Here is a 13,203-nt window from a genome sequence, read left to right as displayed (position 1 = left end):
TTCTTTTTGCTTATGTGGTGCTGAGGAATCGAACCCAGGGCCTCAGGCATGCAAGGCAAGCGCTCTACCACTGAGCCACCTTCCCAGCCCTCCAGGTGTGGTCTGACCAGAATATAAGGACAGTGGTGGATAGTATTTAGATCTAAAGTATTCATCAAGTTAATTTCACATACTTGCACCAAAGAAATGGCAGAAAGCTTATCATTCAAATATTGAAAGAAGTCCATGGGAGTCTGTACCCAGGGATTTGGGACCACTGGGTAGTGGTCAGAAAGAAATATTTATTGAATTTAAGAAACAACATGAATTTTGTTGTTACTTTTGTGTATAAATTTAAATGACTAAAATTTGCTCATGTTTTGTTATATATATGGTCAGTTCCATCCACTAGATTGAAAGTCTACATAGTTTTTTTTTTTTTTTTTTGTTGTTGTTGTTGTTTGTCATGGGTTTGAACTCTGGGCCTGGGTGCTATCCCTCAGCTCTTCAACTCAATGTTAGTGCTCTACCACTTGAGCCACAGTGCCATTTCTGTTTTTCTTGTGGTTTGTTGGAGATAAAAATCTCATAGACTTTCCTGCCTGGGCTGACTTTGAACTGTGATCCTCAGATCTTAGCCTCCTGAGTAGCTAGGATTACAGACATGAGCCATTGGTACCATTAGGGCTTGAACTCAGGGCCTGGCACACTAGGACTTGAGCCACAGCTCTAATTAATTCTGGCTTTTTGGTGATTCATTGGAGATAAGCATCTCATAGACTTTTCCTGCCCAGCCTGAATTTGAATGATTCTTAGATCTCAGTCTCTTGAATAACTAAGATTACAAGTGTGAGTCACTGGTGCCCAGCTTTATAAAGATGCTTCTAAGTTTTTCAGGTTGGTATCTGAGAAAGGTTGGTGTTTAAGGTATTTTGAATTTTCTTTAAATCAGTTTATTTATACAGAATAAAAGGAACCTCCCCTCCTCCCACCCTGCATTTAAAAATGTAAAGCTTTCTGGAAATTAGTAGTCAGTTCTGCCATTGTTGTGTGAATGTAGCCATAGGAGTTATAAGCAAACACATGGCAAGGTAGTATTCTGATAAAACTTTATTGACAAAAGACAGAACCATGTCAAATAGTTTAGTAGATGTCTTCTTTAGTAATGCTGTAGGATAAAATAGATTATTGCATTGCTAGACAAGCTTCACTTGAGCCATACAACAGTCCATTTTGTTTTTAATTTATTTTTCAGATAAAGCCTCACTTTGGCCTGGGGCTGGCCTTAGACAATGATTCTCCTACCTCTACTTTGCTCATAACTGGGACTACAGGCATGCTTCACCACATCTACTTTGTGCTTGCTGTCACAGGTCGGAATAGCAAGAATGTCTGAGTTAGTGACTCAGTCTGAGTTTTGGAGTCGGCTTAAGTGACAATGTTTCCATTAGGTCACCAAGTCTTATGGTCACCAGGGTGATGACTGGAGATTACGCAGGTTTGGAAAGAGATAGGGATGAAGGTTGCCTTTGTACCATCTTGTTAGAGTGATTTTTTCTTTCTTTCTCTTTTTTGGCATTGGAGTTTTTCATTCCCTGACCTCCTCAATTCTAAATTTTATCTTATGGAAAGTGGAAGTTTATTTATTTATTTGTTTGTTTTGCATAGTGGATGTGGTATACAGGAACCTGTGTGTCATTTTAATATTTCTGCCAATGACCGGTGATGGAGTGAGTCTGAAGAGACCCGCCCATTCTTATAGAACAAACCCCAGAACCAGGGTACAGGCCCCTTCTACATCTAAATCAGAAGGTGTGTATCCCCTGTGGTGCTCGCCTGGGCACTGCCAGGCTACCCCAGCTGCATTTGGAGAACTTCTCCTTCAGGGCACTCCCTGAGCTGACTTTGATCTCTCTGTTTTAAAATCTACAATATTTGTATGCAAATTTCAAACCATAAAAGACAGTTTCCCAGGATGGTATCCAAGAGATCTTATAGCCTGAGGATACAAAAAAAAAGTATTTCTTGGGAGCAAAAAGATGAAACTAAAGATAAATCTCCAAGTGTCTTTTCTGGTTATTCCGTGGCTACAGGTTTTTCAGAGTAACCCAGGCTGTTGTGGAGAGACTTTAAAAAAAAAAAATCAATGCTTCTCATTCCTAAGGAGACCCTCAGTAAAAATTGAAGACTGACAACTCTGCCCCATGCAAATATTTTTATTATGTATTCAAATTTAAACATGTATCAAGCATCTGCATATGTGTAGAGTTTAAAGACTATTTCACACAAGGCTCAGAGAGTGCATACTCTTTAAATCTCCGTTTAGTAAAAGGTGACTCTGGTACCTTAGTCAAACCTCCGGTTTGCAAGTGTGTAATAAATCATCTTCTCACACGTGTACATGTAAAGTCGACTGCTTACCCTTGCTCCACACACCCACCCCAGTTTAATTCCCCCAGTAAAATTGATTCCCCAACGTCTGCAAATTATTCTCGCTGTCTTCCATTTAGTGCGTCAGTTGGCTGACAGCAGAGTACACAGCACTTAGCAGCTGGGTTGTGGAGCCATCAGTCAGGAAATCGCATGATAAATAGGAGGTGGCTGGGTTTGGTGGCACTTCCTTCTGCTTCAGCAGTTTTTGCCTGACTTCGGAGAAACCACCGTGGGGCGTTTTGTCAAGAGCCAGGGCAGGAGATGGCTGTGCTGTGCTAACTTATTACACATGCCCTTGAGTTATGATGTGACACAGCTGTCCTGCTCATGTGTAAATAATAAGCCAGGAGGTGGATAATGATGGCGGCTGCCTCTTCTTGTCACTGGGGTTTTCTTGGATAGCACGCTGGGCCTGTGATGGAATGTGCTGTGGATTCACATGGAAACTAAGGCGCAAGTTGAGCACTCAGCATTTGAGGATGTAGGAGCATCTTTTGTGAAGGTGTGAGGATTGAGGGTGTGAGTCTTGAGTGTGTGTGCGCGTGTGCACACTGGTACTGGGGCTTGAATTCAAGACCTTATGGTCTCGTTTGGCTTTTTGGCTCAAGGTTAGTGTGCTACCACTTGAGCCACAGTTCCACTTGGTAGCTTCTTGCTCAGAATCGGAGATAAAAGTCTCATGGGCTTTCCTGCTAGGGAGGGCTTTGAACCTTGATCCTCAGATCTCAGCCTCCTGATTAGGATTATAGGCATGAGCCACGGGAGCCCAGCAGGACAACTTCTTTTAAGCTTAATTGAGAAGGAAACATAGAAACTATGAAACAAATGAAAACCAGATGTGTTCTGCACATCCAGTTATTTTCTGTTCTTTACTTAAACCTAATTTCAGAACACAGAATTTGTAAGTTTCCTTGGGACAGAACTAACTGCCTTGTTTAGTGTTAACAAAGTCACACAATACCCATTCAATCAGTGTTAACTATCAGACTCAACATTTGAGAAGTGACCACTTTAATGACCTGGGGATTGTGGCTTAAAAACATTTTTTTTTCCATTCAAAAATTGCAGACATTGTTTATTTTCTATTTCATTCTGAAAAGGTTAAGGTGAGAAAAATAAATGAGTCTAAAATCTGAAAGAATATATTCTTGAGAATAAAACGATAGTGAAGTTTTTTCAATGTCAATGTTAACACTGTAGAGATTTTTATACTGCTTGGGTACATTTGTTTGATTTTATTGAATTAGTAGTTGGTCTTCCTCCCTGTGTATATAAGTTACTGCGAATTCATTATTAATACTCATATTAAAGATAATAACTTACTTTATGGACATAGGATGCATCTATGAGAATAAAGTCACATATTTTAGACATGTGTATATGTGTATAAATTGTTTTTGTGCCCACATAGAGAAAGCCAGGTATACTTCACATCTATTTATCTGCTAGAAAGAATTTTGTTATGAAGATGACTGAGAGGTAAAAAGTAAACCTTTTTGTGTGGTGCCAGTAGTAGGGGCTTGAATTCAGGGTCTGGGGGCTGTTTTGTAGAGTTTTTACTCAAGGCTGGTATTTTACCAACTTGAGCTACATACAGCCCCACTTCTGGCTTGTTGCTTGTTAATTGGAAATTGGAGATAAGAGTCTCAGACTTACCTGCCTAGGCTGGCTTTGTACTGTAGTTCTCAGGTCTGCCTCCTGAGTACCTAGGATTTCAGGTGTGAACTGCTAGAGCCCAGCTTGTAGTTTTTAAATGCCACTTCCTTAGGAGGAAGCTGGGATTATAGGAATGAGCCATAGTGCCCTCCTCTTGATTTTCAAGAGGGCTTGGCCTCTTTGAGCTTTCTCTCTAAAAGGCCTTTCTTCCAGCACAAGGAACTGTGCAGTGGGTGCATTCTATTTCTTCTGGATTTCCAGTATTAAGTTTTAGCTACAGTACAGAGTCTACTTTCTCAGGTCCCTCTGCTCATGCACTCATACTCTGTGCCTCAGGGACCCTCATCTTGAACTGTCAAGAGTTCTTCCTGAAATTCTCACTGGAGGCTCCATGTAGGAGGCAGAGATAGGAGTGCAGAGTTGCTATTTCACTGGGTTTATTTTACAGATGATGGTCTTTCTTTCTTTTTCAGACCCTCCTCATCTTTTCCCTGCCTTCCATCCTCCTGTTCCCATTGATGCCAGACATCATGAGGGCCGGTACCACTACGATCCATCTCCTATTCCTCCATTGCATGTGTAAGTATTCAAAGTTCACGCATCAAGGAAATGGAAGAAGTTAGCAAATTTTTGTGGGTCTCACGACTTTTATGAGTGGCACATGTCCTAGGCTTTAAAGATGTGACAGGGATTTGAGATTTGAAATCCAGCAAGTCTGTTTCCAAATTCACGGAAGCAGAACCCTGCTGTTTCCTGAGAAATTTCTGTTGCAGGAGGCAGCTAGCTTGTAAGCATTTTCCTATAGATTCTCTTGACTTGTGTTCAGTAAACACAAAATGAAAAAAAAAGTTCAAGCTTCATGGAAGGTTACTTCTTCAAGTATGTATTTGGTGGAATTAACTTTGAAGTTTTTCATGCTAAATGTTTTTGTTACATGAAAGTCTTGTCTTGGGGATCATAGTAGATCGTAATGAAAATTTTATGGTACATTTTCATAGCTCCGGTGGTATGTATACCCACAGTCACTTGATGGATGGGAATGTCACCCGAATAAAATGGCCAGTGTGCCAGAGCACATGGTTTGCATAAAGATAAAAGGAAGGAATGATAGAGGGAGCATGCATCAGAAAAGGGTAAAGAAAATCTTGTTGAAATAAAATATCTTCTTTTTTTGGCTTGGAGATTTTTTTTTTTTTTGAAGAGTAGATTTAAAAGCTAAAACAAATCCTTTCCAGTTTTATCCAGCAAACTGGATCCCAGTTGTACTGGGACCCACGCTATGGTAGGGACTGTCACTCGGTGATGGCCTTGATATATACTCATTTAGTCCTAGGAAGTAATTACTGTTCATTTTGAGACAGTAAAGTTAAAAAAACACAAATAATACACTGAAGAATAATACTAGTTATTTAAATGGTAGATTGCATCTCTGTGGCTATTAGTTACAGCTGTGTAATTACATATTATGCAGAAGGAAAAAAATGAAGTTGTTTTAAAACAAGTCCTCCTCTGTGAACAGAATTAATTGATATTAACAGGCCTAACTACATGCCCAAATACACATATAATATTTTACCCACAGTTTTTCTAGATCCATCTTCCATTACTGAATTGTAATTTCAGTGTAGATTTGCCTGGAGGTAAGTCATAAATCTGTGTTGCAGACTTCCCTAAGTATTAAAGGAGAAGTGGGTATTTATAGAGGAAAAATGACCAAACTTGTGACTTAGTCTGTAACTTTTCACTGGAATACAACTATTTTCAGGGTTTCAATGTCTGCTAAAAATAGGCTGCCATAAAACCAAGGGACCAATTTAAGATCTCCTGTACAAAAGGAAGGAAATGCCAAATTCCATTTGAAACATGGCATGTCCTTCACCCGGTTATACAGCTCTTTCATGCAAGAGAGGGCACCACATGGATCTCAGATGCACCTCTCTCCCATGGGACAGAGAATGCAAGGATGGCTAATTCCTACCAGGCTTAGGTCTCTGTGCTGAAGTAATTCAAATCAGATTTCCTGTGGAATTTTGGAATGATTTGCGCTTTGAAAATCCATGTTCTCATTTTTAGAAATAGGTTTCATAGCATGTATTGTGTCATAAGACTATACTCCTACCTACCTGGGAGGCAGAGATGGGGGAATTAGGGTTTGAGGCCAGCCTGGGTGTAAAAGTTCATGAGACCCCTGTCTCATATAGTGGCTGGTGTGGTAGTGCAGGCTTATTATTAGTTCAGCTACAAGGGAAGCACAATGGCTCATTATCCTCACTGACACAAGGAAGCACAAGTAGGAAGATCTCAACTTAGGTCAGTCTGGGCATAAATTGAGACACTGTCTCAAAAAATACCCTTTGAAAAAAATAGGCTAGAGTTATGGTTCAAGTGGTATACAACATGGCTTGTAAGCTTGAAGCCTTGGATTCAATTCCAAGTACTACCAAAAAAAAAAAATCCAAAACATAAGAATGAATTCAAGTAATAAGTTGATGTATTTCCCCTGATTTCATTACAGTTTGCTTTATAATTAAATGTAAACATAAATTTATTGATAAAGATTCCAAAGCTGTGTTTCTTTGATAGAATATAGTAGTAGCAAAAGTCCTATAGTCCTTGGACTCGGGTTGGCGGCTATCATTTAGCTTTTTTACTCAAGGCTAGTGCTTTACCTCTGCTCCTGGCTTTTGTCTGGTTAAGAGTCTCACAGACTTTTCTGCCCAGGCTGACTTTGAACTGAGATGGTGAGCATTATCAGCCTCCAGAGGAGCTAGGAGTACAGGTATGGGCCACTGGAGCTTGCTTCATTGGCGCTTAGTGATGATAGCTACATAGAACAAGGCAGGTCAGAACTGGAGTACTGGGGACCAGTTGGAATTGCCATTTTACACGTGACTCTGAGCGCTGATTTCTCTTCATTTGAATACTTTCTACTTTTTAAGCCAGGCTTTCAGATGCTTCATAGCAAGTGACTAAATAATTTTCTAGCAGATGTGTTCATAGCATGTAGGGTACTTGTAGGTCTGTGACCTCCTGAGAAGGCTCAGCTTCCCATCTTAGCAGGCCAGTGAGTGGCTCCTTCACTTAGGAAGTAGAATGTAGGAAGCTGGGGCTAGTCACGCATATGCCCTTGTCTTATAGCCTGGCATTCTTCTTGCATTGATCCCAGTGGCCTTTCTTCTCTGCAGGGCAAGCTAGTGATTCTGATCATCCTCAAAGCCTAATCCAAGGGTCAGCGTCACTAGCAGTCACAGAGGCTGTTCTGTACCGCCTGTGTGCATTTTCATTGCAGTGATTGTCCTCTTGCTTGGGGTTATACCTTTATCTGTCACTGTTCCCTGTAGGTTGTAGGCATGTGCCAGTACTGGTAAAAGATGCTTAGTGGTCAGTTGTGCTGGTCCAGTCTCTGAGGTGGCAGCTGAACCATCGTATTTTACTGAACCAGTATTTTTTCCCCAAACTAGCTCAGTAATGATCCCTCAGCCTGTCACCAGAGGCTCATGCCTGTAATCCTACCTACTCAGGAGGCCGAGAGCTAAAGATTTGTATTTGAAGTCAGCCCTGGAAGGAAAAGTCCATGAGACTCTTATCTCTAATTAATCAACAAAAAGCAAAAGTGGTGTTGTGGTTCAAGTGGTAAAGCACTAACCTTGAGCAAAAAAGCTAACAGATATCACACAGGTCCTGAGTTTAAGTTACAGTACTGGCATTTTCTCCTCCCCCTCCCCCCACCCCACCCCATCCTACAAAGAGATGAGCCCTTGGGCTAATTTTAGAATCTTCAAGGCCTGCTTTTGTTGTGGGTAACTTAGAAAATCAAATTTCTACAACTGCTGGCTAGACAGTTGTGAGCTTGCTAAGCTTTTTGAGTTGGGGAAGTGGGGGGTGGGTGGGGGCTTGAACTCAGGGCCTGGGCACTGTCCTTTAGCTTTTATGCTCAAGGTTAGTGTTTCACCTCTTAAGCCACAATTCCACTTCTGGCTTTTTTCTTAGCTATGTAGTTGATAAGTGTCTCTTGGGCTTTCCTGCCCAGACTGGCTTTGAACCACAATCCTAGGATCTCAGACACCATAGCCCAGCTAGAATATTTTTAATTATAAATAGGTAAAATATGGGCGATGTCTTCATTATTTGGCCCACACAGTTGTTGTGGTGCCAACTTTAGAAAATAAATTATAACTGTTTGACGAACAAGGGTTTTTGTTGAGCAAAATGCTGACAGGTCTGGGTTCAGAAGGATGGTAGGTACTGTGGTAATTGTGCCATCATATCCCATCATTAAAGATTCAATTGAAAGAGGTTTATAAATTGCTCCTCTTTTTAGATAAACCACCTTATATTAAGGCATCCAGCGCTAGGGTGCAGAATTAAATTAAAATCTCATAAAATGAAATATGTTCTGTATTAGCTGTTTGACACTTAATTTGCCTCTGAATGAGTAGAGGAAATCACAAATTAACCTGCCTTTGTTTTTCCAGCCATGGCTTATTAGGTGTTAGAACAACGGCAATTATAGCCTAATAATAACCCAGAAGCCTTATAAATATGTACGGAAATCCGTCAGCTTCGGTTTAAGAACCCGATTTGTTACAGGGACTGCCTTTGGCTTTCTTTCTCCTCGCTCTCTCCATCCTCTCCACAATTTATAGTTAGGTGATAGAACTCGAGTATAGAAACTTTAATTGATTCAAATGCAGTATTGGGGGGAATATTAAGATTTATTAGCATTTCTCTTACATCATATATTTTGATTCTAAAGGAGCAGGTGCGACTTGGAAGGTGGAAGGATTGTCTCCTTGAGTCATCACCTGAAAAGTCTTAGAATATCGTCGAGTCCTGCATTGGGTTGATGTAACTCAAGTAGTTTCTTGAACATTGGGTAGGGGAAATCTTCCCCTATCTTTCAAGTCCTTTCCAGCGGATTCAGTACAGCTTGTATCTGGCAGACAATTGGAGCATGTTCTCTCTTTGTCTCCCTTCCTCTCCCTTTCTCTTTTCCTCTCTTTCTCCCTTTCCACCGGTCTCTCCTTTCCTCTACTTCTCTCTCTTCTTTCTCCTCTCTTCCTCCGTCTCTCTGTCTCCCCTTCTCTCCCTTCCTCTTCTGTTCCTCTCTCTGTCTCATCATGTCTTATGGTCACAGACTCTTATGTTCAGCCATGCAAAAACAACAAAAATACAATGTAAGAAGAAATGTAAAGGTCCACTTTATTGTATTACTGGGATTATTTGGAGCATCAATGACAAAACCCAAACCAAACTATATGTAACCAAGGCAATAATGCTATGTCTTCATTTTTGCTTGGTCTTCTGTATTTCCTGACCTGCTCTGTGTGTCTCAAGGCTGTGTCCTTGAGAATTCATGATGCCCTTTACACTAAAAATTCATATCAGTATTTAGAATTTCATTTGGAAATGTGGAGTCACAGTATTACATCTTCCTACCCCAGAATACACTTGTATTGTCAAGTGACTACTTGTGTAATACACTTTTTCTCGTGTGGTGTGTGTGTGTGTGTGTGTGTGTGTGTATTTAAGTGTTACTACTCACTTAGGCATCTTTCTTTTTTAATGTAGATGTGGCATACTTGTAGAAACCTGAAGTATAAAATAGCTTTGATTGCCAATGGACTTTATCCATTCTGGAACTTTCCTTTGTCGGGGAGCCTCTTAGCCAAAGTTTTCTCCTTGATGGATCAATATGAATTGGATCTTGGACTGTCCCCTTTGCTTCCTATTGAGATCTGCAATTTACTTTTCAAAGCAAGACCCTTCGTTATAATTTATCGCAGACATTGGAACCCCGCGGGTCTTTCGGCTGGCAGAGTTGTGAGTGCCAGGGCCTCTTCCTTGCACCCTGGGCAAGGAGCACAAGCTCCTTCCCCCCACATAGGTGTCCCCACAGAGCCCTAAGCAGGGTGTCAGGCACTTTACTAATTCCTTATACAAAACTAGCTCTCCCCTTTTTCGTGTGGGAAATGAGCAATTTCATTCTGTTCTTTGCATTGAGCCAGTGTGACTTGTTCCAAGGCTGCCCTGTGCCTGGTTCACTCCAGTTAAGTAAGAAGAGCTGTTCTTTCTATAAAAACTGGGCCACCTCTGGGTGCCTGGAGGAGAGAATTCAGGAAACAGGAGATCATTAGTATTAGCTTTAAATAGAGTGCACTGGAAAAGAGTAAGGATTTTGCCCTAGTGCTTAGACAGCCTTTTAGGGATGAGTGACAGGAAGTGAGTGACATGCTTGGGAGTGAATATCTCCTTTGCTTCTCTGTGAGAGAGAGGAAGCTGGGAAAAGATCGACCGTATAGCCAATGCTTAGAAAAAGAAACTGGAAGGAGGTGATCAGAGTTGCTTCAGAGTCCTCCTTCCTTCCCTTCTTCACTTTCCCTCCTCCTCCTTTCTTCTCTCCTTTCCTTTCTCCTTCTCCTTTTCTTCTCCTTCTCTTTTCCCTTTCTTCCTCTTCCCTCTTAACTTCCTTCCACTTCCCCGCTCTCTTTTCTCCTCCTCTTTCTCTTGCTCCCTCCTTTCTTTACTTCAGCATGTTGGTTGTGTGGTGCGGTGCTGACTGGCTATATCATGTGTATTCAGAGGAACCTTTGGTCCTAGTCACTCATAACAGGCCAGCATCCATAATAGTGATTTCATTTGTTTCATTCCAAGGGATGCCCCCAGGAACATATGGTGCTTTTAGTACAATCTTGTAATTAGATTTGGGGAGGTAACTACTTTGGAAAATCCTAATGGCATAGTTTAAAATTAAGAAAGTAAAGGCCTTTTATTTTTCTTTTCTCCTCTAGTAATAGTATACGACTGTAAACATTGTTGAGATTGATAAAGTATAATGGTATAATCATGTACCATCAGGTACTGATACAACACTGTACTAATAATATCCTCCTCTGCAAATTGAAAAAAAAAGTACGTAAATGAGACTATTCTTACACCTCTGAGGGCAAAGGCTCTTTGCATTTGCTAGGTTGCATGTGTGGCATGGACATGGAGACTGTTACTGAAGACTGTAGGTGAGGCTCCTGCTCATGTTCCCTTTTGTTGTTGTTTTCTTTTGTTAGAATTTGTCACCTAAAGCCAACACCCTCATGAGTGGGAAAAATACCCAAAACCCAAAAAACAGCAACTAAACTCAGTTGCTAAGGTTCTCTTGTTCACAGTTCCTAAGACAGTGGTGAATGACCACCATCACCAACTTGATAGTGTGACACCAAACCAGTTAGCCTTGCAGGGGTTTTTAGTCACTTGAGAGCCTGGGTACTACTTCCTGCATCCCTCTGGCTGCTTCCCAAGTCCTGCTGTGGAAATAACATTGATGAACTTGCTAATCTCAAATGGACAGTTTAAGAATACCAAACTTACAGATGAAAGACAACAGAAGCAAATACGTACTCTTTCTGTGTGTGTGTGTGTGTGAGTGTGTATGAATGACTGTAGTATGTGTGTGAATATGTAGGCATATGTATATATGATGGTAGTATGTATTTATATGTTTGTGTATATGTATGACTATAGTATGTATATGTATGTGTGTATTATAGATAGATAGATAGATAGATAGATAGATAGATAGATAGATAGATATTATAGATATGGGATTATTTGCTCTTGGGTTAACCACAGTTTTCAAATTTTCTATAATTACCTACCATAACACCTGTAACAACCCTTAACTTTAAACAGAATGCATTTTTTGTTGTTTCAATAACTAGCCTACTAGTCTCATTTCAAGGCTTCCATACTTTGCCCTGAGAACACACACAGCTTAGGAGCAATGTGGTCTTATATTAAGCCAGGCATTAAACTCTCTTAGCTCCTGGCTTTAACACTCACTGGCAAAAATTTCCTGATACAAAGGTGCCTTACTGGACCAGCAGGGCTAGTCTAACAACAGTGGTGAGGAAGCAGTCAACATCCCTCTCCTCTCCCTTCCCTTCCCCTCCCTGGCCCTGAGGATTGAGTCGCTCAGGCCCTGGATGCTATTCCTGAGCTTTTTTGCTCAATGTCCACCACTTGAGACACAGCTCCACTCCCAATTTAATTGGAGATAAGAGTCTCAAGGACTTTCCTGCCCAAGCTGGTTTTGAACTGCAATACTCAGATCTCAGACTCCTGAATAGCTAGGATTACAGGCATGAGTCACAGTTTTCCAACCGAATATGATTTACAGTTTTCAAGCTAGTCTCTAAAGAATTCACTTCTCCAGGATTAGAATATTCCTTGAATGTAATAATAAAAATATACTCTGCCTCCTCCATAAAACAAGGTCTCATATTCCTAGCCAGCAGTGTTTCAACTGGTGAGTTATGTCAGGGACAGATTCTTATGGTCAGGTGCTCTAATTTTTTATGTCTTGTTTGTTGGAGATATAACAGATTAATTAGGAATGATGTTATATTACACTAGTGTTACACGACCTCATGTGTTGGATATATTTATTTGAAGTATTTCATGTGTTTTCATTATGTCATTGCATTATGTACACAGACACTCACTGCCCATTTCTGTCCACTTCTCCTGTTGTAATGTCCTTTTGTTGGGATCAGGCAGTGAAAAGACCTCATGGCTTTCCATGGAAGTAGTCATGATGGAAGTCTCTGGGCAACACCAATTTTGGTTTTTAGGTCTGTGGTTAGTGTACATTGTCACTAGATTGAGGGGATAAAAAAAGCTAAGGTGAGATTTCAATGAGAATAGGAGGACTGTGAGGCTGGGGATTGCTGTTCTCACGCGAGTATGGGAATCTCTCCATCTGAAGTGGTATCACAGGCTGTTTGTGGGAGTCCTCCAATATTTCCTAAGAGCCTCTATCTTCTTCGTGAGCAGGTGTGGTGCAGGTTGAGGGATTGCAATCCCCTGATTCTAAAACAATCCAAGGTCCATTGCCTTGTGTTGAATTTGTGTTAACTTCCCTTTAAGGCAGCCAGACGCAAGGCTTTTAGTTGGGCTGGTTGTGGTTGGTTTCTGTTCGTGGGGAGGAGAGAGCTGAGTGGGAGGGGATATAATAGACCACGCCCCATGCAGCATGCTATGTTGTGTGTCCCTCCTCCCCCCCTTCGTGTGTGTGTGTGTGTGTGTGTGTGTGTGTGTGTGTGTGTGTGTGTGTGTGTGTGTGTGTGTGTGTGTGTGTGT

General features: G+C 41.0%; 1 protein-coding gene across 1 annotated transcript in view; it reads left to right on the top strand.

Moving 5' to 3' along the window:
- The window catches only part of Gli3 (GLI family zinc finger 3), a 210,414-nt gene that overhangs the window by 104,874 nt on the left and 92,337 nt on the right, over positions 1-13,203 (top strand). The window contains exon 3 of the mRNA XM_013033005.1: positions 4,542-4,647. Within this exon, the coding sequence (XP_012888459.1) occupies positions 4,542-4,647 (106 nt within the window). The remainder of the gene's footprint in view (positions 1-4,541; positions 4,648-13,203) is intronic.

The sequence above is a fragment of the Dipodomys ordii genome, unplaced genomic scaffold (genome assembly GCF_000151885.1).
Source record: "Dipodomys ordii isolate 6190 unplaced genomic scaffold, Dord_2.0 Scaffold161, whole genome shotgun sequence".
Classification (NCBI taxonomy): domain Eukaryota; kingdom Metazoa; phylum Chordata; class Mammalia; order Rodentia; family Heteromyidae; genus Dipodomys; species Dipodomys ordii.
This window is presented reverse-complemented; position numbering and strand designations above follow the sequence as displayed.